Below are 22859 nucleotides of genomic sequence, written 5' to 3' on the forward strand. Positions count from 1 at the left end.
TGTTAGGTGTCAAGCCTGAATTGAAAAACTACATAGGTACCTTTATGGTACCTAGTCTGAACTGAAAACTTTGAAGCTGACAATGTGGTTGGTGTTCAGGGGATCACAGACTGTGTGCAGAAATTCCACCAATCTCCCTTGCTCCTGTTCTCTGATGCAGAAGCTGAGGGCCATTTGAGTACAGTGTAAGACAACTGGCCTTTATAAAGGTGTGGTGAACTGCTCACTCCTGGTGAATGGGCACCCTGGCCGAGTTAGTCTGCTGAAGCCACAACATGGTACACTCCTTCATGCTCTGCACATTTCCTGTTCCCTTGATCAGTAAGTAGGCTCTGCTCTGCAGCCAATGACTTACAGATAGACATGAGGGTAAGATGTGACTCCCTGACAGACATTCAAGTATAAATATAACATGACAGAGCTAGCCGACTCAGCAGCAACCTCAGTTTGGCAAAAATAACCCAAGAAAAATCTATGAAGTACAGAATGTAAAGTCATGTTTATTTGAATACATCAGTGAAACAGAAGTGTGTATAGTGTATATTGCAGGTTGGTTGGAGGCTCATTCTAGTATCACACTTAGGGCTTTGGAACAGGACTTTGATTCCCACATCATCCTTCTCTTAGTGCCATTTTGAGGGGTGATCAGATGTCTTGCTCAGGAGTCCTGCTCTCCATCACCTGTGCTGCGACGACCAAAGTCCATCCAACCGTTGTAGTCACGATCAATGATAGGGTGGACAGAGTTCATAACATGATTGTACCCCTCACTGTTGGAGAGCTCTGCAAGAGTGTGCAAAAGTAAAAATGAGTTGTACTTAATATTTTATCTCTCAAAGAATAAAAAAAAAATAACAATTTGGCAAAGCTCTGTGAAGATCAATGGGCTGTTCAGATGGTGGTGACAGTTTTAGGTTGGTTATAGGACTTCTTATGATAAAATGACAATACTGTATAGCTGGATCTTAATTTCAAATATTTTCGACCTGAAGCAGTTAAATAAAAACGCAGTAAAGATTTACTTGATGTCACCACACCAAGGCATCCAACCATTAATACTGAAAATACTTTGTTGTACTACCTATTGACAGGTGTAAAGTACTACATAACCTTATTGGTGTTACGTACCTGCAAGCATTTGCGGGATGTATTTGGACATGTACTGTCGCTCCTCTTCAGTTAGGGAGTCCATCCAGTCCCTCCGGACGATACGCGCTGGCAGCCCCCGGTCCTTCCCGCCAGTCCTATGTGCCACAGCCTTGCCAACTGCACTCAGCGATTCCTCCCGGGGGCGCGCTGCACAAATGGCGACAAGCGCGCACACGCCGAGCAGCGCACATGCGTACACCTTGCTGCTGATCATTCTGTGAAAAGGCAGCGAACAGGAGGTGAGCCGCATTCAAACGAGGGTTCCGACGAATGTATCCACCCACCAAATAAGCCCGCGCTTCCGTTTTTGCCATTTTCTGATTGGAGAGAGCAACGAGTCAACGCACATCCGGTTTGTACTTTTTTACTTTGTTTATAATGCTAGCAGCACCGTCTGAAGGTGGAATTTGAGAAGTTTATGCAGCATTTATTGTACATTTCTTTGTAAATTGCCATTTTGCGTATTTATAATATTATCTTATTTGATGTGCTTACTACATACTGTTCTTATTTGTAATATTTTCGTGTTTTTTCTTTATATTTGGGTTGATACCTGAAAGTCTTGCATAGGCTACAAGTAGATAGTTATTTCATTTTATTCAGACTTTATTACAGTTCCTTCTGGCATTTGCACAGTGGTTTACTTGATTTTAACTTAATATTAACATTCCTGTTTACTATTAAATAAAACAGTCTGCTTTCGGATTTAATGCCGGATTTTGGGAAATGTACTCTATTATGATGGAAATCCAGTCGTTTTACAGGTTCCTCGCTTTCACAATAATAAAATACAAGGTTACAAATACGCTTTGGGATCATTTCTGGATTAGTGTAAGACGCCGTAAATCGGAGTTTTGATAATAAATATAATGTACTGAAGTCATCAGGCAGGAGTGCATAATAGACGAGAATTATAGTTGCGTCAAGTATATGAAGTATTAAAATGTATTTCAAGTGAAATGTTTAACGTCTAAATAGTCTCAATTAGTACATATAAATGATCAGAAATCAATAATCGTTGACCTTCGAAAAGTCCAAAACGATACCCCACATGCTTATATTTGAAATTTGTAATTTTTAGCTTATACTGAGTGTCTCTACGAGGGCTAGGAGCACCGGTGAAGGACAAATATCAAAAATGTAATCATTTTTAAGATCAGTAACCTCGAAATATCCTAAAACGACACTCCACATGCATTTATTACCGATCGCCGTTTTTTCAAAGTTTTGTGAAAAGCAGCAACTTTGACACCTCATATCCCATTAGGGAGTGAAACCCTGGGGTCGATCGATACGACCTGCACAACTTTAAATCCTTCAAGTCATTTTTGCTATTGCTTTACTCTTTAACGTATTGGTGTAATTTCTTGCACAAAATATGGTCCAAAAATGACCTAAAAAATTAGTTTTTTTTAGTTAGGGCCAGAAAGAGGGGAATCAAAAAGGTCGACATGTTGCGTAACTGGGCATCAATATGAGTTGAACACCATGTCATATGGGTTGGGGATTCTCGAACCGGTGAGTCAGGATGCTCCGGACAAAACAACTGAAGTGATTTCATAAAGCGCACGTAAGTAATTCTTACGAACACATTTGATGTAAATAATTATTTAGTGTATAATATAAATTCCTACACTTTTATATTTTTATTAAATACTAGAACTTGATTTTCCTCCTTTGTAAAATGTAAATGAGGCATTTCTGTGTAATATTTTCTGTTTTCGTCTATGAGGGCAATAAAATCTGATAGGAATATCACATATGTCTGCCCTGTTTCCTACTCAGGCTTTTGAGAAAATTTGATAAGGCAGCAAAACATGGCAGAACACCGTCTGTCCTATCTATGTGTCCACGGAGCGTTTCTCTGGATTGCCACAAATCGTCTGCAGAAGTGTTCTGCATGTGACATTTGTGCGTAGATGTTTAAATTCTGTACATAATTTAACAGCTTGCATTGTCATTACAATATTCAGCATTACGATTTGTAAATGCGTTATGTACAATTTAGATATGTGATATATCTGTCATTTTGATGAGCAAATGCAAAACTCCTAGAATGGGCTTCTCTGTGCCCAAGCCAGACGCGTTAAGGGGTCGCTTTTAACGCGTGCTTTCTGCTCAGCAGTGTACCATTTATTTTACCAAGGGACCAAAGCTCATCGGTAGAAATAAATCCCGGGACGTCTGCTGCGCAAGTTGGCACACAACTTGAACGAGCACGAAATCTCCTGGGCCCGACTTCGCGTAAAATGTGCAAGAAGTCAACGGAGACGCGGCGTCCCCCATTAGCATACTAGATGAAGAACTTGGTATTGACAGTCACGTAACGGGGGTGTCAAATGAGGTTTGACTTCTATTATATTATTTTCTATTATTTTCTTCTGCAGCATCTGAAAAAATAAGAGAAAATCTATTTGATAATCAGAGTGTTTAAATTGTGTACGGTAAATAAAAAGTGCGAAATCCTTAATCCATTGACTTTAAAATCCCAGCCTCACATTGTTACTGTAAACTTCATAGTGCCATACTAAAGGCGCTTCACGATTAATTATTTTTAATTAGTATAGGTTCATTTTGATGTGCGTTTTACTGAATTTTAATTAAGATCACCTAAAATAGGGAGAGTCCGATTGGACTAAAAACAAAAATCAACATAATAAAGAAATGATCTGGTTGAAGAATTTTTGGTTCCCAAAAGAACCTTCCACGTGAACGTTCCCGAAAGAGCCTTAATTTATTTAGATCAGTAATGGTATCCATACATAACCAAGCATTTAAGGGGAGTTCGTTTTTTCTTGATATGTCCATATCTTTGCTCAGCAGCCTATTAAAGATTTCTGTTTTATTCGCATATTAGGAACTTTTTTTAAAAGCCCAAAGAACCAACTTCATATACAAAGAAGCCTTTTCAGATTTAAATGTGTGTTTTTTTCTGTCAAGCAATGTGGCTACGAGGCACACAGCCCTGTGAAATGCCAATACGGACCCGTTATTTTTAAGTGTGCACATGCGCAGTGGTCGTGCACCCGGGCACCTTAAGACTTGTTATACTGCCTCCTCAGCCAGCCCGTACCCCCAACACCCTGCGCCTCCTTCGGTCCCGCAGGTGCACCTCAAGCCCACCTTCATTGCTCCATGTCCTTACCTGTAGCTTCCTGTGTCTGCCCTCGCGTTCTCTGCCCAGACTCCGACTAGAGTTTGTGTGCGCTCTCCTCAGCCGCTGCCCAGCTCTTCTTATACCCTCGCTGATGACCCGTCCAGTAGCTCCTCCTCGCCGGCACCGGATAGCACCTTTCCGGTTTGGTTTACGTCAGCGGAGCGCAGGGCAGCAATGAAACGACCGACCGGGTACCCCACATGGTCCCGCCTGATGTGTGTGACGGGATCCTAATAGGGCACATCGCCGGGGAGAAAGCCACTCATTTGCGATAGCAATCTTCACTGGTTTTAAAGACCAGGAGCAAAGGGGGTTAATTTGGGAGAACTGGGCACAAAGGCATGCAACGAAAGTTGAGAAAACAACATTTTATGAGTTCGGTTCACTCAAAAGTTGACTTTAAGGATGGTTGGACATTAAGGTTTCTTATTCGGGGTGATGGAGTGATTAATTAAAACCCAGACGAGAGACCGTTTCACCGCACACTCCTTTCACGGGTCCCGAGAAAACTGGACAGGACAACGCGGCCACGAGCAGAACCTGTACCTGTTAAGCAGAATGAAAGCATAAAAGTGAAAACCAATTCGATCGGCCCATATAGCGCCTTACTGCAGTGAAAACCTGACAAGGCGATTTACGTGTAGCGTGGGTGTCAACTTAAATGAACGATCCCTGAACTTTTGTCCTTCGTTTTGGATGGGGGTCGCAGTCCTCATTTCTTCTTAGGACATTAATCCTAATGGGTTCTGATAATCACCGTAAATGATTAACCCCTTTAGTTGTACCCCGTGAGGTGCACAAAAAAACCTCGAAATCCAAAGCAGGTGCGGCTGTCACCCGATCAGAGACCCTCAATAAGACATCAGGACCCGGGAGCTTCACTTCGTTTTTATTTATTAAAAATACGTTAAAATAAAAATAGTAAATAACGATAAACTCATTTGATGGAAACTGCACACACACACACACACACACACGACTAAGGTTTAATATCAGCACATTTGCAATTAATGGCGATTCCTGCGGGCAACCAAGGAGAAGAACTGAAAACTTCGGGGAGACCTTGCAGACTGGTACTTGAGGGTGGCACGGAGGGTGGCACTGCAGCCTTTCAACTTCAGGGTCCCGAATGTTGCCTGCATGCCCGAGTCTGCTGTCCGCCCTGTGTGTTTTCTTGTACTTTTCCTCTCCAATGTCACCCCGACACCCCCAAAGACGTTTGCGCATGCGCGCGTGTGTGATGAACTGGACACTCTACACTGGCACCGTGTAGTGGGCAGCATCACGTCCTGCGCCTCCTGCTCTCCGGGCTGGCACTTTACCTTAATAATCTGGTTTAAGAACATTTGGGTGAACAGAATATGTATAGTAAGTCTTCCTAATTTATAGCACGTACCAATAACGTAAAACAAAATAACATTCACAAACCCGGGTACTTCCGATCTGGCTCAGCTTAATGTAAAACACGAGTCTTCAATAAAAAGCAAATCAAAGTTGCATTTTTTTTATTTTTTTGGTAATTAATGCAAATGACCGACAGGCACAGAACTTAGAACTGAGTTTGTACTGCTGAGAAGTTTCGAGGTGAAAATGACACATTCTCGGGCAGACACGCGTTGATTGGCACCTGCAACTAAGAATTTCATTGTTCTCTGTATACGACAATAACAGTACTTCCCGGGTCTTCCCTGTGTGGAGTTTGCATGTTCTCCCCATGTCTGCGTGGGTTTCCTCCGGGTGCTCTGATTTCCTCCCACAGTCCAAAAGACATGCAGGTTAGGTGCATTGGCGATTCTAAATTGTCCCTAGTGTGTGTGTGCCCTGCAGTGGGCTGGTGCCCTGCCCGGGGTTTGTTTCCTGCCTTGTGCCCTGTGTTGGCTGAGATTGGCTCCTGCAGACCCCTGTGACCCTGTAGTTAGGATATAGCGGGTTGGATAAAGGCTGGATGGATGGATGTTTTAAATCAATTCATCAATCAGTAAATATCTGAATGGGACTTGTCAGGCCATGTATACAGTTTACCTTCTTCTGCTTGCAAGGGTGGTAAAGTGGCACTTCAGAACAATGCCATAAGGGCACCATTTATGGTCCCAAAAGAGCCATCCACATGAAGGTTCCAGAAAGAAACTTTATTTACATGATAACAGGTTTGTAAAATACCAATGGGCTCCTGATTTTAAAAGGCTCAGCATACAATCACATGAACCCAGTTCAAGTTTTCTGTTCATAGCCTGCTAGGTAGCCTCCTGCACATTAAGGATGTTTGTTCTGTCCACATATTGAGAACCTTTTAAAGCCCAAAGTACTAATTTCATAAAATGGTTCTTTGTCAAGCAATGGTGTACAGAGCCAGTAAAGTGCTATTACAGAACCAATGCTTGTAAGAGTGTTGGTGTTTGGTCAGCTGCCATGTTAGAGAAGCATAAAGAATAGATAGATAGATAGATAGATGAAAGGCACTATATAATAGATAGATAGATGTTAAAGGCACTATGATAGATAGATATATAGTGCCTTTCATCTATCTAACACATCTATCAATCAATCGATCTATTAGATAGAAAGTCCTCGTGTTGGTGTTTCACACAGGGGGTGTGCAGTGTTGTTCATAACGGCACTCAGTTTTGCTTTAATACCCTGCTTTGCTACGATCTCCTGAGGTCCAGAGTGTGTCCTGCCCTTTTAATTGGTTTGTTGATTTGGTGGTCCTCTCATGAAGTGATGTTATCAGCCCAGCATACAACACTGGGCATCACAGTGCTGTAGAAGATGTGAAGGATGTCACTTCCCACATTAAAGGAGCGCAGTCTCCCAAGGAATAAGAATTGTGTGTTTTTTAAATAACATGTGAGATTCCTCCACGAAACCTGGTTAACCAAATTCGGGGCATTTGCCCTCTACTACCTGCCTGCAAGATGGAAGCCAAGCAACTGTGTTGGCACCATCTATCGTGCTGTGCTTACACCCACCTTACCTCTTAATCGGACTGGCACATCATCTATTAAACCCACATATGCACAGGGTGTGGACATGCAAACTCCACACAGATGATGACCATGATGGTGGCCTTGGGGCAGAAGAGGAGACCACTGTGCCACTGCCCCGGTGCAAACTCTGCCACTCCTCTACTTCACTCTTCTTCTGCTTTACGTCTAAATCAGTTTGACTGGAGTGGCATTTGTATGTCTGGTGGCACAGTGGTTAGCACTGCCACCTCACACATCTGCCCATGTCTACACTCTTAAAAGTGCCAGTTCCTTTACTTTACTGGGTTGTGTGGTTCCTTGTAAGATTTATTGCTTGACTGTTTCATTCTCAGAAGGCTTCTTTGGAATATAAAATTTGGTTCTTTGGGCTTTGAAAAAGTTTCTAATATGTGAAGAAAACAGAAATGGTAAACTACAGTAGGCGACCTAGCAGCAGTGCTTGAAGTGGAACCAACATTTCTGGCGGCACTCTGCCTCTGGCAATACTGGAGCATTCGAACGATGGTAGCCCCCCGTGAAAATAGCATCCAATCTTGGGGGGGCCACATGAAACATATTGGTGAGGACTGCTTAAGTACTGTAAGTTGAAATGGGTGGAGGTGCCAGTACTGAGTACTGGTGAGGGGGGTAGCGGCCCACTTCAAACACTGCCTAGCAAGATAGAAAAGATGGAGAAAACCTGTAGGGAGCCGCTTTTATTGTACACGGGGGGAGTGCTTTTTAAAACCAGGGACCCCCTTGGCATTATCATTAATGTGTGGTTATTAAAGGAGAAGGCTTATGGAAGAAGATGAGTCGTTGTGGCAACCCCTAACGGGAGCAGCCGAAAGAAGAAGAAGATTAAAGGAGAAGGCTACAGATCTAAATGAATGAAGGCTCATGTGGAAGGTTCTCCTATGGCACTGATTGGCACCTTTATTTTTGTCATAGTGGATGTGGCTTTTCTTCCCACCGGCTTGAAGATGTGTGGCTTTGAATAGCTGCCCATCCCAACTGGGTGACTGTGCCCTGCTCGTCTTCCTGGGCACCACTGAGACGCACTAAGCAGCTCTGATGATGTTACGTGAGTCGTCTTATTCCATTCGTACAGCTCAAATGCTCCTGCGTCTGTCATACCGCCGTCCCTTGGTGACCAGTCCATTGGCCTCTTCTTGAAGTCTTTTGTCGTGTGCACTTGAAGCCCCTATTGTGCCCTCTCCTACATGTGCCATCCACTCGTGATGGTGCACTCCGTCAGATCGATGCCGGCATAGCAGCCACACATTGTTGTGATTTATTTTGAGACCCCGACTCCCAGTTCTGGAGGAACTCTGCGTGGAGATTCAGAATTAATGGCATCATCGTGTGTCTTTGTCTCCGCTAATTCTTATTGTGTTTGTGGACCAAAGCGATGCCATGCAGCCCGGGCCTTGGCGCTCCCCGGAGCCTTTGATCTCGTGTTTGATCTCGTCTGACGAGACTCTTCATTTCTGTTATTTCAATGGTCGCCTGCACTTTTGTGAAATTCTTCCTCCAGATGTCGGCCCCCAGTCTCTTTGCCCTGTTGCAGCCACCGCCACTTGAGCCCAGTTTATTGAAACCCAATCTTTTTAAGCCCTTGTCGTTCTGTTTATTAATGGCAGCATTCCAGGTCATGTCTTAATGATTAAATGTTTCTATTATTCAGGAAGCCTGAATGAGTAAACATGGATGCATCAATATAAAACAGTGGGGGGAGGGGGGAGTGAGCGAATATGTGTATTTGGGGGTCCTCACCACAGGACAGAAAATCATGATGTTCAGCAAGATGACAATAAAATTGCAATGTTAGAGTAACAAAGGAAACGAGGCCAGGAAGAGCAAACATCGGCCCCCTGTTGCCCATGGCGTGAGATCACCCACCCTTCATCTATAATATGCCCTCCATAATGTCTGGGACAAAGACACATTGATACACGATGTACCCCTCTGCACCACAGTTTCAAATTACAAAACAGACAACTGAAATGTGATGAAAGTGCACATCACAGACTTAACAATCAAAGGGCTTTGCAGACATTTTGGTCACACCGCACTTTTTTGACACGGTCTCCCCCCATTTCAGGGCACCATAATGTTTGGCCATCACAGGAGTTTGTGATTCTTCGGGTGGTTTTCGTTGCTTCATAACATACCTCAGCTGGCTTCTACTCTTTGGAGTCTGTAGTTCAACATGAGGACAAGAGCTGTGCCATCGAAAGTCAAAGAAGACATCATGAGGCTGACAAACAAGAATAACATCAGTAAGACTTTAGGATGATCCAAATCAACTGTCTGGAATATCATGAAGAAGAAAGAATGCACTGTTGAGCTCAGTAATCGCAAAGGGACTGGTAGGCCCACGAAGACCACCACTGCTGATGACAGAAGAATTCTCACTATGGTCAAGAAAAAGCCCCAGCCGCCTGCCTGACAGATCATAGACAGTCTTCAGGGGGCAAATGTGGACGTGTCAGGGACGACAATCAGCAGAAGACTTCATGAACAGAAATCCAGATGCCACACTGCAAGATGCAGACCACTAGTTAGCCAAAAAAACAAGATGGCCAGATTACAGTTTGTGAAAAAGGACTTAAAAGAACCTGCAGGATTCTGAAAGAAGGTCTTGTGGACGGACGTGATGAAGATGAAACTCATCAGAGTGATGGCAAGAGCAAAGTGAGGAGACCAAAAGGAACTGCCCAAGAGCCAAAGCAGACCACCTTATCTGTTAAACATGGTGCTGGGTGTGTTATGGTTTGGGCATGTATGGCTGCCACAGGTCCTGGCACATATCTCTTCATTGATGATGAACTGCTGACTGCAGCAGCACAATGAATTCTGAGGTGCAGAGAAACATCTGATCTGCTCGAGTTCCAGTAAATGTCTCCAAACTCAAAAGGACGGCACTTCATCCAACACCACGATGATGATCCATACATACTGCTGAGGAAACACTGGTAAAAATGGAAAATTCTTGAATGGCCAAGCCAGTCACCCGATTTAAATCCAATTGAGCAGGCCTTCCATATGCTGAAGAGAAAACTTAAGGGGACAACCAGCAAAACAAGCAGGAGCTGAAGATGGCTGAATTAGAGGCCTGGCAGAGCATCGCCTGCTGACATCTATGAATTGCATGCCAGGGATATGCGACAAAGTCCTAAATATGATGGCTTTAATAGACCTGCCACTGCTGTGTCCCAAACATTATGGGGACCTTGTAGCAAAAGTGTTGTCATTTCTGCATGGTGGGACCAAAATGTAAGCAAATACTCAAAAATGAAAGTCTGCAATGTGCACTTTAATCACAATGTCTGAATTATTTGATTTGTAATTTTCAATTGTGGAGCAGAGGAGTCAATCAGGGAGGAATACGCTGTTGTCCCAAGCATTATGGAGGGCACTGCAGATCACTGCTACACCCACTACTAGAAGATGGCTGTGGATAACAGTGAGCCCTCTGCTGCACATACAGCTTTGTAAAGAAATAAGTAAAACAGACGCACTGAGCGCTCCATCCACTTTCAAATTCACTTCACCCAGTTCAGAGTTAAGTGGGGTGGTTTCAGGACCCAATCCTGGTCGGGACGTCACTCCAAATACAGTGGCTCAGCCTGACACACCGCAGCGGGCAATTTAGAGTCGCCAGTTCAGACAAGTCTGGGAAGGTGGAAGGGCAAAATTAGTCATAGAAAAGTTCACTCACGAGATCTCCACAATCATGAATAAACACTCCAGTTCATCCAGTTCAGGGTCGCGAGAGGCCATGCTGCCCAGCAAACCATGCCAGTCCGTTAGAGACGCCACTTGCAATCACTAAGGACCAGTTTAACATCACCAATCATCCACCACCCACCACCCGTATTCTTAACCGGCTCATCCAGGCCAGGGCTGCGTGGTATGGCAAGCTATTTTAACATTTCATTCCTTTAATTTGATATCTGCTTTCCAAACATTGATATCATGAGCTTTAAATTTGATATCAGCACTTAGAAATGTGATATCAGGGGTATACAATTTGAGTAACACGCTTTCAAAATCTGATATTTTTTATAATTTATCGTACGTTTGAAATTTGATATGCTAGCTTAAATGCTAATTTATATGCATTTTAAACTCTCACATCATATTTTGTCATTTTGATATCATGTTTAAGAAATTTGATATCCGCTTTTAAAATCTGATTTTTTTTTTTTTTTAATTTTAAAGCCTGAATTTCACATTTCAAAAGCTTGATATCAAATTTAAAACTGACAATATCAGATATCAAGGAAAATGGATTAAACGTTAGAACCGCCTGCCATACTATGGAAGCTGGAGCCTATCCCAGCAAACATCGGGCACAAGGCAGGAACAACCAGTGGACTGGGAACGAGCCCACAGCAGACCACACACCGTAAATCTACTTGGGGTTATGAGAACTACAGCCTTACCTTGAAGTCAGAATTACAGCAAAAGGAGAGCCCTCCGTCTCCACATGTGAGCCCAGCTGGTTCAGATCACTAAAATCTGCAATTCCTTCACAGTGGCATAGCTACGGGCGGGCGGATGGGGCGGTCCTCCCCGGGCGGCACATTTTTGGGGGCGGCATTATAGACCAAAAGGCTCAGTACACTTTGTGTGTAAGCAGCAGGTTTCGGAAAAATATCACTCATGAATGAAAAAAGTATTTTGATCCACAGATGCTTCAAAAATAATTTTCAGACTGTCCTTCTGTGACGGCATCAGACACAGCAGTTGAAATTTATGGGGCAATAACAAAAATAAACATAAACATCCATCCATTATCCAACCCGCTATATCCTAACTACAGGGTCACGGGGATCTGCTGGAGCCAATCCCAGCCAACACAGGGTGCAAAGCAGGAAACAAACCCCGGGCAGAGCGCCAACCCACCACAGGGCACACACACACACACACACCAAGCACACACTAGGGACAATTTAAGATCTCCAATGCACCTAACCTGCATGTCTTTGGACTGTGGGAGGAAACCCACGCAGACACGGGGAGAACATGCAAACTCCATGCAGGGAGGACCTGGGAAGTGAACCCTGGTCTCCTAACTAGGAGGCAGCAGCGCTACCACTAAACATTACACTGATAATAATTTCTAGGAAGATAAACAACCAATTTACAATTTATATTTTCATTATCAATCCGAATGCGTTCTTGCTCTGCTCTATCACTTGTACACTACACTGGTTCTGTTTTTCACAGTGTAATAATCTTTATATATAATAGGATACCGTGGCTGTTCGTTTGTCTGTCCAGGATTTTAAATCACCTGTAGCTCACAAACCGTTTGAACTATTGACCTGAAATTTGGTACACATATACTATGTGACGTCTACTATCCGCTTGCGGGGTGATGATTGACCTCCAAGGTTATTCCTCTTTTTATTTTTGTTTTATTTTATTGTAGTATCAACTATCTGCTGCGGCCAGCAGGGCGGCCGTGTGGCGCATACGTATGGGCGCCGTTCTCATACCTTCGCCGTCACTTCCCCTACCTCTTCATATCTTAAATCATTCTTGAGGCAGGTCGAAAACTTAAGCGCCAGCGTAAGTGAAAAATTATAGAAAAAGTACTAAGCAATTGCAACACAAACACTGACTTAATCAGTTTTAATGTGAAGAGATGCCGACAAAAGAAAAGAAGAAGCGAGCCGCTAGGATGGAGAACAGATAGATAGATAGATACTTTATTAATCCAAAGGGGAAATTCACAAAATTCACAAAAAGAGGAGCTGCTCAGGAAGCAGCAAGCGCATCAACCTCTGAGCAAACGAATGGAAACGTACAGAGGAAGAGGATGAAGACTAGGAATGATCAAGTCAAGTGTATTCACTGCACGCGCGCCACTACTGGTATTCAACTAATAATTAGAACACGGCTTATCAGTGCATCTATATTATATACTTGTCTAGTTGATGACTGTAAATAATTACATGTGAAAAATTATTGGTGTTTATCTATATATGAATAAATCTATGCAAAATGTATCCTAATTTTTCTCTATACGTCATTTTAATTTTCTATTTAAATAGGTTAACATATTCAGATATGTTGGAGGGCGGCAAATTGAAGCCCCGCCCCTCCTCGCCTCGCCCCACCCCGAGCGGCACGAACTCGAGCTACGCCGCTGCTCCTCTGACCTCCATTGTGTTACCACACACAGAGAAGACTTGTACCATTTCATTTGGATGGTTGCACTTTTTGACCAATCTTCTCATTCGTAATCCAGTGGTATGGGTGACAAAAAGATACTTCTGTGTATTAATAAAATAATAAATCAAATTCTACAACCACACACAAAAAGCCCACGGCATAAAAGTCTGGAACTTTCTTTCCAACTGCACGAAGATTGGGGGACGCCAGTGCGACACAGGGGGCGGAGCTTTATGCAAATCTCGAATAGTCACACACATTAAAGTCGTTAATCAACGCGATTCAACTGTGTATCCTGAAAACAGTCATAGCAGGTATGGTTAATTTTGTGTAAGATTAACCTAAAATTGGGGAATAAAGACCTCAGTCCTCGAGGCCGATTATTATGCTTCTGTTAAAAGAATCTTTTAATGGTTTTGTTTCAACACTAAAAATATCCAAGAGAACCATGTCAACATAAATATAATGTTATGTTGTATTAACTTAAATTAGACTATCTATCTATCTATCTATCTATCTATCTATCTATCTATCTATCTATCTATCTATCTATCTATCTAATAAAGTCTACAATCCCCGTCAGCTCATTATCTTTAGTGCACCAGGAGACAAAGGGGTCTCCTCATGTTGACGGAGTAACAATACTCTGTACACCCCGAGAAATAATTCAGGGGTCTTTTAGCCAAGACGTATGTAAATACAGGGCTGCCGATTCAGAAATTCAAATGTTCTGACTTTGCTACACTTTTTGAATTGCGCACATTCGTTAATACGTTGCGTGGACACAATAACAGCAGTCATTTATTCACTAATACTGTAAAATAACAGAAGTGGTAACTTCATCGGCTTCGTTGGGTGGGTGAGACGGTCTTTCTCCACCTTCATTTGAAACGGGACGTCTCGTTTACACGTCTGCCCGAGTCCATGGACAACACTGTGGGGAGCGGGCTGAGGGGCGCTGAAGCCCTCACTTAATACGCATAAAAATCGGAATTCTTCAGTGTCATTTTATGATTCTTTACCACGCAACATGTCATTCTGGGCGGAGGCGGCCTTAGGGGTGTGCGGGGCCTACGGCTGACCAACCCCACGCGCGGCCGGTTACGTCAAACGCTGTTAACGGTATGTGTGGAGCGCGCGAATTTAATAAAAATAATGTTAACATACACCGGATTTTGTCATTATAGTATTCAGCTAAATTTTTGCAAGATAAAACTAGGACTATATCAAAATATAACAATATAATCTATTAAAAAAGTGCAATTCGTAATTCATGACAATACCACGACAGTGCGAAATGCGTTTAAATTAGCAGGTCGTCTAGAAAAGGACCCAAATTGCAAGGATACTCTGAGTCTCGATATGCAGGATGTCATGTCAGCCGGTTATCATTAACGATATTTGTTCATTAATATTTGGACATGTTTATGGCCTACAAATAAAATGTGATTTTCAGTGTTACGACAGGAAGTGTGAAATTAACGTGGAGGTACCATCATGAAATCTCTTACCGGTTTCCAGGTTCAGAGACGAAAATCCACTTTTCTTGCTTTCCGATTAGAAAAATCGTTGATGACATCTTCGTAGTCTAATCCGGATGCAATGTCTTTTTCTATAGATTGGAGAAGCCAACCCAGCGACTAATGGGCGATAACTATTTTAGGATGAGATTATACTGGCGACCCTTTTCGGGCGATGAGGGTGGACTATGAAATGTTGTCAAAGATGTACATGTACGGGATTTGACCTTGAAGAGGGATTTTAAAAGGGTTCCTCTTAGAAGAATCTCAAATATGAAGAATATAACTTGACAAATCCGCTCGAGCGGGACACACTGACCTCAAAAGTGGGACCCCCTTAGACGGGGTTGCCCCACTTGCCACCCCCAAACGCCGCTCTTTGATTGTAGGACAGGACATTTGCACAAGAAGGTGGTTCTTCCTGCTTTGAAAAACTTCCAAATGTGAAGGGGAAGAAATGTGCAACGTACGTATGGCAGGACACGAACAGATGAAGAAACCCCGAACTTAGCCGCGTTACTGTGTGTCGGGTGAGGAGCCGCCCGCATCTCACAAGTCCGTTACCTTCTGTTCGCGGTTATCATCTGTGGAGTGCCTGTCACGGGGCGAAAGAAAGAAAGAAAGAAAGAAAGAAAGAAAGAAAGAAAGAAAAAGAAAGAAAGAATCATTCTGGCACCTTCCTGTCGTTGCGTCTTTCGGGAACCCAAAATGGCTCCCCTATGGCATCGCTCTGTGGCGCCTCTGGGGTGATGAGGACGACTTCAAGCTCGAGCCAGGGGACATGGTCAGCCCCCAGGTGAGGTGGGTCTGTTTGCCCAATAAACTGGCCTTTTTAAAAAGTAGCTTACCCTTTTTTTCATTGTAAAATATTTCCCTGGATTGAGAGTTTGTTGTGAAAAAGTTCAAATAAACAGAGACATACGAGAGACTCCGAGCGCAGGTCTGTCTCTCATTCTAATTCTTTAAACAAATTTCAAAGTAACATGCAGTCATTTTTTTTGTAATAAAATAAATCTTGTAAAATAACTGTAAAACAGAAGACACCATTTCATAATACTAAACATCATGAAACGCCACTTTCGGTTATTATTCAGTTTCCATTTGACTCCTGCAGGTTTTATTTAGCATTGCCTTATTTTTGATGGCTCTTTATATCTCATAGTTGGACTTTTCCAGACGGCACATTTCAAAATAGCGTATTCTTTATTTGAAGTGGACTCTTTTAAGCTTCTTTCGTCGCCCATCAAACAGTCAATCTTTTACATACACTCTTAATAAATAAAAGCGCCAGAGTGATGCCATAGAGAAGCCATTTTTAGTTCCCAGCAGAGCCACCCATGTGAAGAATCGAGAAAGAACTTTAATTTATTTAGATTTGTGACAGACGCCATGCAGCAGATAATCAGGGCCAGATTTGGGAAATACCAAAGGGTCCCGAGTTTCAAAGGACCCCCGCTGTAGACATATGCCTGGTTTTCTATACCTGTCCAAACAGTAAGGAGTTCAGTTTTTTATTCTGCACATTCGGAAGTTTTTCAAAGCACAAAGAACTCTTCTCATAATGAAACGCTGTTTTGTCAGGCAATAATATTTTATACTACTAATTATTAAGTACATGGCCCAACCTGCTTCACTTTTAACACAAGTTGGCATAACTCCATTTCTTTTTTTTTTAAACATTTTGTTGAATTTATTAAAAGCAAATAACATTCAATACAAGCAAGTCAAATTTTACAAAACTAAGTTCAAATCAAATCAACCCCACACATTTCCAGCTTGATATATTTTTTTCCTTTTCGTAATTGACCCGAGCGTACCTGCTGTGACCCTGCACTCCTCTTCATCGGCGCTTTAGTGGACTGTGGGGCTTTTTTTGGTGGTTTGGCCTTTGGAAATGTTGCGCGGACAAAACAGAACCCTTCAATGACTAGAAAACCCACACTTAGCTGTTATTGTGTGCAGCCTTTAAAAATCAGGAACCCAGTGGGATTGCAGAAATCATCGATTCATATTTACTGAACCTACAGTTCTAAATGTGTTTTTCTTTTCTGGAACGTTCACGTGGATGGTCCTTTTGAGAATCAAAAATGGCTCTGAAGCAGCACTTATAAAGGTGATGAGACCCCCGTTACTTAACTGCGCACTCCCCTGTCGCTCCCCTGAGGTCAGTCCAGCTGCAGCCCTGTGAAGACATTCACTCAGTCAAAAGCAATAATAATGCTAATAACAGTGTTATTATAACAGATTATTATTACTAGTAGAGGCTCGGTTAGAATGAAAGTCAGTAAGAGCAGGAAATGCGTAAACGTATCAAAGCGCCAGGCACAGAGCTGACAGTCTGTTCAGGAGATGGAGCGTGACAAACAAACAGCTAAGAAACCCCTCCGATATCACCTGGACAAGAAAACACTCAGAGGGGCCCAAGCGTAAAAGCCGCGCCAGAACACTAAGCTAATATTGATATTTAAATGGACTACTCTGTACTTTTTAAATAAAAGAAATCAATCCGCCTTTTCAGTGACATTTAAAAAATCGTCGTGCGGATCAGGAGTGCACTCGTCAATGGGCGGTGACGTCACGACAGACACTAAACGGCGGGCGACGGGGAGGATAATGGAGCGGGGAGGCTTGGTGTGGCGTTCAGTCGATCTTGAGCAGGTGCGAGTGCCAGGGCTGTTCAATAAGGATGCGAACCCTTGTACTTTACTCTTCGTCTCATTATATCCTACCAATTACCCCGCAGTTCAAATGACTTCGTCCTTAAATCCATCCGTCAATTACGCAGTTCAGGGCTGCGGAGCTCTCAACTGATGAGCGCTATAAAAAAAAAAACAGAACTCGATTGCCATCAACAGAGAGACTGACATTCACTTCTCACTGCCTGGCATCACATCAGCATCGTGTGATCTGCCAAAGTCATCCCGGGGTAACAACCTTTGAGGTTTTGGAAAATTGTGAGGTTTTCTTCCTGCATCCCTCAAAACGTGCGCTCGAGGTTAATAGGTAGATAGGAAAGGCACTATATAATAGATAATGAAAGTCCGTTTATGGTAGAGTGACACTGCATATCGTTGTGAGAGGCACTATATAATACAGCGGTAGAGCCCGATAATGAAGGCCACTAGATAGATACTTTATTAATCCCAAGGGGAAATTTACAAAATTCACTGTATATAAGGCACTGCATATCGTTGCGAGAGGCACAATATAACATAGCTCGATTATGAAAGTCACTTTATGATAAATAACAAAATGCACTATATAGTAGATAATGAACGGCATTATATGATAGGCATAAAAGTCATCATATAATAGATGAAAGGAACTATATGATATAAACGCCAATATATGATAGATTTAAAGGGCACTAAGTAAGATAGTGGTGGGTCTGAGGCTAGGGATCTGCACTGGCAATCGGAAGGTTGCCGGTTCGAATCCCGTAAATGCCAATTGGGTCTCTGCTCTGTTGGGCCCTTAACCTGAAATTGCTGAGCGCTTTGAGTAGTGAGAAAAGCGCTATATAAATGCAAAGAATTATTATTAATGAAAGAAACTAATAGATATGAATGTCACTACTAATAGATCACTAGACGTTATATAATGGATAATGAAAGACACGATATGATAGCACTTTGTTCCCATTGGGAAATTTGCCTGTTTACAGAATCACACTGAGTACCTACAGAACTGGCCCTCTGTCCAGTGATCGATCCTGCATTGCAGATAAAGATCTTCGTATCCCTTAATCGGATTTGATTGTTACGGTTGACTGTACAGCACCTGCTAATGTTTCAAGGAAATGGAAATCGTAAGGATGGCCCCGATCTGAAGCACATCTTTGTGCCGACACTGTCGTCCTGAACAGGGGCTCATTCGGTTGTGACTTCGATTAGTTAAGACCCCCGGTCCTCTCACCGTGGTCGTCACTGCCGTTCGCTAAAGGCCCCGAAGGCCCACCCTGTAATATTACTGCCAAGTGAGCTCCGGCCGAGACCTTTCGCTTGCTATTTATCTGGCGTCTGCGGCGGAGCCCCCATGTTTGATTATGCACATCAAACATCCAGTTTTATTAGAGCACTTCTCCAGAGGCGCTCTTCACCCAGACAGACTTTGACCAGCAGTGTTTTTGCAAGACTTGCAGGATTTCAGATAAAAACGGAGATTTGCCCTGACATTTGCACACAGGGTCATTCAGCACCATTGTTTCTTTTTAAACAATCCCAGGGGTGCCAGAGTTTCCATTGCCTGCCTAGCAAAAATAAAAAAATGGGTCTTCTGTTGAAAATCAACACCCAAACCCAGTAATGTGTGTAATTGATCATTTAACAAACTTTCATTTTGGATAGTTATGAGCACAGAAACACATGAACCTTTAATATGGGTCCAGAAGTCTGAACAGAATGCTAAAAGGGACGGAGTGGTGGCTCTGAGGCTAGGGATCTGCACTGGCAATCGGAAGGTTGACGGTTCGAATCCCGTAAAAGCCAAAAGGGACTCTGCTCTGTTGGGCCCTTCAGCAAGGTCCTTAACCTGCAATTGCTGAGCGCTTTGAGTAGGGAGAAAAGCGCTATATAAATGCAAAGAATTATTAAAAACCCACAAAGACCTGCCTCCTCTTCACCCTTCAAAAAGGGAAGAAAATACCTGCTGCGCTTTCATAATGGGGAAGGGAAAGGCTTTCCTTTCACTTGATGCTCACTTTAAAACTGCAGCCTGCTCAACCATCTGCTTGGTCTTCAAATGGAGCAGCTGTTCAATATGTTGACGAACACAAGAAAATGAACTCCAATAGAAGTCCACCCCCGATATGTTCACCTGTTATTTCTCCACCTTGATGGTCCCATTATGCTAAATGAGCCAACACAGCCCTCCTGGATGAACTTCATGGCTAATGGCCCCCCCAAGCAAGTACCCACTTCACCCATGTTCTAGATCATATAGTCCAGTCATTAACCCTCGCTTCATAGTGAATTGCACAACCTTACTGTATTAGCAATTACTCCAAGCAATGGAGTCCGATGAGGGCCCTTAATGTGTGCATAAAATCAAACGAGTGAAGCCCCCAACTTTGTGCAAAGCAACCAGGAGGAACTAAAATCATGGCAAGGCGACAATATGTACCATCACTCCAGATGAGGGCCACATGAGCCTAGTACTATTAAAACATCCAGGATGGACGCGAGTGACCTCAATTCAGCACTTCCATACCCTATACAACTACCAAAAAGACCCTGAAAACCAGCCCAGCTTAGAGCATATTTAAAAATAAACCCACTACTTTCCCAGTAGACCATACATAGCATGACACGTTTTTATTTTGAAACATACAAAAAAAATTAGTGCTCCAAAAAGCACAATCTAAATATCAGACAAAGCATTTAAAATTGAACAGAAATGCCAGTGTTTCATCCCAGAATGGTACTCTCATAGGCAGTTATCTACTTGTGTCCTTGAGTGCATTATGCAGGCCCCTTTTCCAAACTGGAGACGGGGTTAAGAGTCTTAAATAACAAGCCTTCATTATCTTAATATGCACAGGAGATCAGCAGAAACTGCTCGTCGTCAGCACTGTAATGTCATCGTTTAGAATCCGTGAACCTTCAGCTGCTCTTCCTTAGCCAAACCAATCTGAAAATGTAAAATTAACATTTAGACTGCATACTTTTCAGACGCCTAAAGATCAAATCTGCAGGCACGGAGGCATCAAGTCAAACCCACCTCAGTAAGGAACTGGCATATATTCTTGCGCTGGTCACCCTGCAGCTGGATCACTTCACCATACTCCGGGTGCTCAATCACAGTTCCGTTGCAGGCAAATTTCTAAAGAAGAAAAAAAAAAATATCGTCCGTTATCTATTTAAAATGACATCAACCTTCACTTAAAACTAAAGTGTCATGTCTTACCTTCTTGAAGGCCTTTACCAGCTTCTTTTTATCATATTCCTCTGCAATTCCCTGGACGGTCGTCAGAGTTTTTCTTCCGTTCCGCTGTTGAATTCTTATATGGATGTAGTCCTCAGTCCCAGCCGGGAGCAGGTCATCACCCTTAGTTGCATCAGCAAAGGGGTCTTTAAATAGAAGAGAAAAAAAAAAAATAAGTAGAGACATCTAATTTATGAACCCCCACCCCCCAGTACAATTTCCTACAGGAACCGACGAGCGCGCATGTGCCACACACCTTAAAAAAGCAGCTCGACGCTCAGAGTGAAGGCCAGCCCCCCAGCGAGCCCGATTGGCAGACGTATTTAAAATGGCTGCGAAACCCGACTACCTATTGGGCAAGGCTCAAGTCAGTCAGAACAAACGTCTAGGCCAGCGGCCTTCTTTCCACACAATACTAATCTATTTAGAATACAAATATAGTCGCATACGGGGAAATCAACCACCACTCATTTAAATGGAGTGTCACCTTTAGCTTACAGCCAATAATTAAAGTACAAAAACAGATTGGCGAACATTCGAGTAGGCCTCGAGGGGCAAGGCCAAAAATCCGACATAACCATTCCTTTGAAGTTATGAAATGTAGCATTAATAAGCGTGTTTTGATTTAACATTTACATCATAAAAGCGAGCCAAACGCCTTACGAAATGCCCTAGCGGAAACGCGAATGCTAAACAATGGCTGATATTAAGGAGACTCACCGAAGGTTTGGAGGTTCTGGATTGCGGACATACGATAAGATTCCCTTGCCTTACGGGAGATAATGGGTTTAAACGCCTTTGTAGGGTGGATTGTTGTAGAGCTCGATATCACCTTCCTCACTTCCTACCAGAAGCTACACCCGAATAACGCTGAGAAGATGGCGCCTGTAAGCTGCTGACGCAGACATCGTCTCTTTTATACCATCCGTGGCGCAATGACGTCATCAAACGTTTAGTCACGTACTGCGCGTGAACGTTAGGCCCGCCCATCACGCACCGGAAAAGCCAAGAGTTTCCAAGACAAGGTCTCCATGGAGTCCGTCAGCTGACCGAAAAAAACAAAACAAAGGCAAGTGGTGAGTTCAGCAGTTCTAATCACTGGCAGTCTGCAGGGAGTTCAACGAGTAAAATAGAAAGGAATGTGACAAAAATTCACCAGTTTCTAGAAGAATCAAGCATTTATGTAACCGTCTTAGAGCTAAATGCGAAAGAAAGAAAGGAAGGAACCAAACATGGACGGGGTGAAAGTCCATTACGGGCATCTGAGGACGCCAATTGGCCCCACATCACTCGATTAAAGGACAAAGTGTCAACTGTACAATCAGAGGGCAGGATCTCAAAAGAAAAAATAGTAAAGGGCGATTGAAAGAAAGAGCAACAAAAGAAGAAACATTTATATTACACAGAAGTAGTGAAAAGAGAAGAAAGTTCAGTAAGAAATAAAAATACACGCAAAAGGCTTGTGAAATCTTAAATATCAAAAAAAGAGTTAAGTGGGCAAAACAATGAAAAGCCAAATGATTAAAAAATGAAAACTGAATGAAGTGTGGCTTAGAAACGTCCATCTTTCTAACCTGCGTATCCAGGGCACTACCACAGGGTAGCAGAGGGTTATCTGTGGGCACCAGGTGGAAGCAACACATGGCCAGAGTGCCAGCCCTTCATACGGTGAACACACGCACACATCGGGGGGCCAATTTAGCATCTCCAATCCACCAAACCTTTGGACATGGGGAGAACATGCCAGCTCCACACAGGGTGCATGCAGGAATAAAAACAATGCTGATAAATGAGTCTGTAATACAAACAAAAATAAAACATGGGAAAGAGAAGAATATTATCATCATGTTTGCATAAGCATAAGAAAGAAGGACTATGAAGGAAAACAGAATTAAAGAGTTTTAAGGGTCAGTATTACAAGGATGGGTGGCATCGTGGCACTGGCACTGTGGTAGC

The 22859-nt window shown here is 42.9% G+C and overlaps 2 protein-coding genes across 2 annotated transcripts; both read right to left on the reverse strand.

Annotated features, from left to right (window-relative positions):
- Positions 1-475: 475 nt before the first annotated feature.
- LOC114665264 (gastrin/cholecystokinin-like peptide) lies at positions 476-11785 on the reverse strand. Its single transcript, XM_051936476.1, has 3 exons — positions 11724-11785; positions 1129-1364; positions 476-783 (listed from the first exon to the last, which is right to left on the reverse strand). Exons 2-3 carry the CDS (start codon positions 1361-1363, stop codon positions 659-661), a joined length of 360 nt encoding a protein of 119 aa, XP_051792436.1. The 5' UTR covers position 1364; positions 11724-11785; the 3' UTR covers positions 476-658.
- An 8493-nt stretch (positions 11786-20278) lies between these two features.
- LOC114665265 (eukaryotic translation initiation factor 1b-like) lies at positions 20279-21803 on the reverse strand. Its single transcript, XM_028819730.2, has 4 exons — positions 21624-21803; positions 20886-21049; positions 20700-20801; positions 20279-20609 (listed from the first exon to the last, which is right to left on the reverse strand). Exons 1-4 carry the CDS (start codon positions 21652-21654, stop codon positions 20565-20567), a joined length of 342 nt encoding a protein of 113 aa, XP_028675563.1. The 5' UTR covers positions 21655-21803; the 3' UTR covers positions 20279-20564.
- Positions 21804-22859: the final 1056 nt, after the last annotated feature.

This window comes from Erpetoichthys calabaricus, chromosome 14 (assembly GCF_900747795.2).
Source record: "Erpetoichthys calabaricus chromosome 14, fErpCal1.3, whole genome shotgun sequence".
Lineage (NCBI taxonomy): Eukaryota > Metazoa > Chordata > Cladistia > Polypteriformes > Polypteridae > Erpetoichthys > Erpetoichthys calabaricus.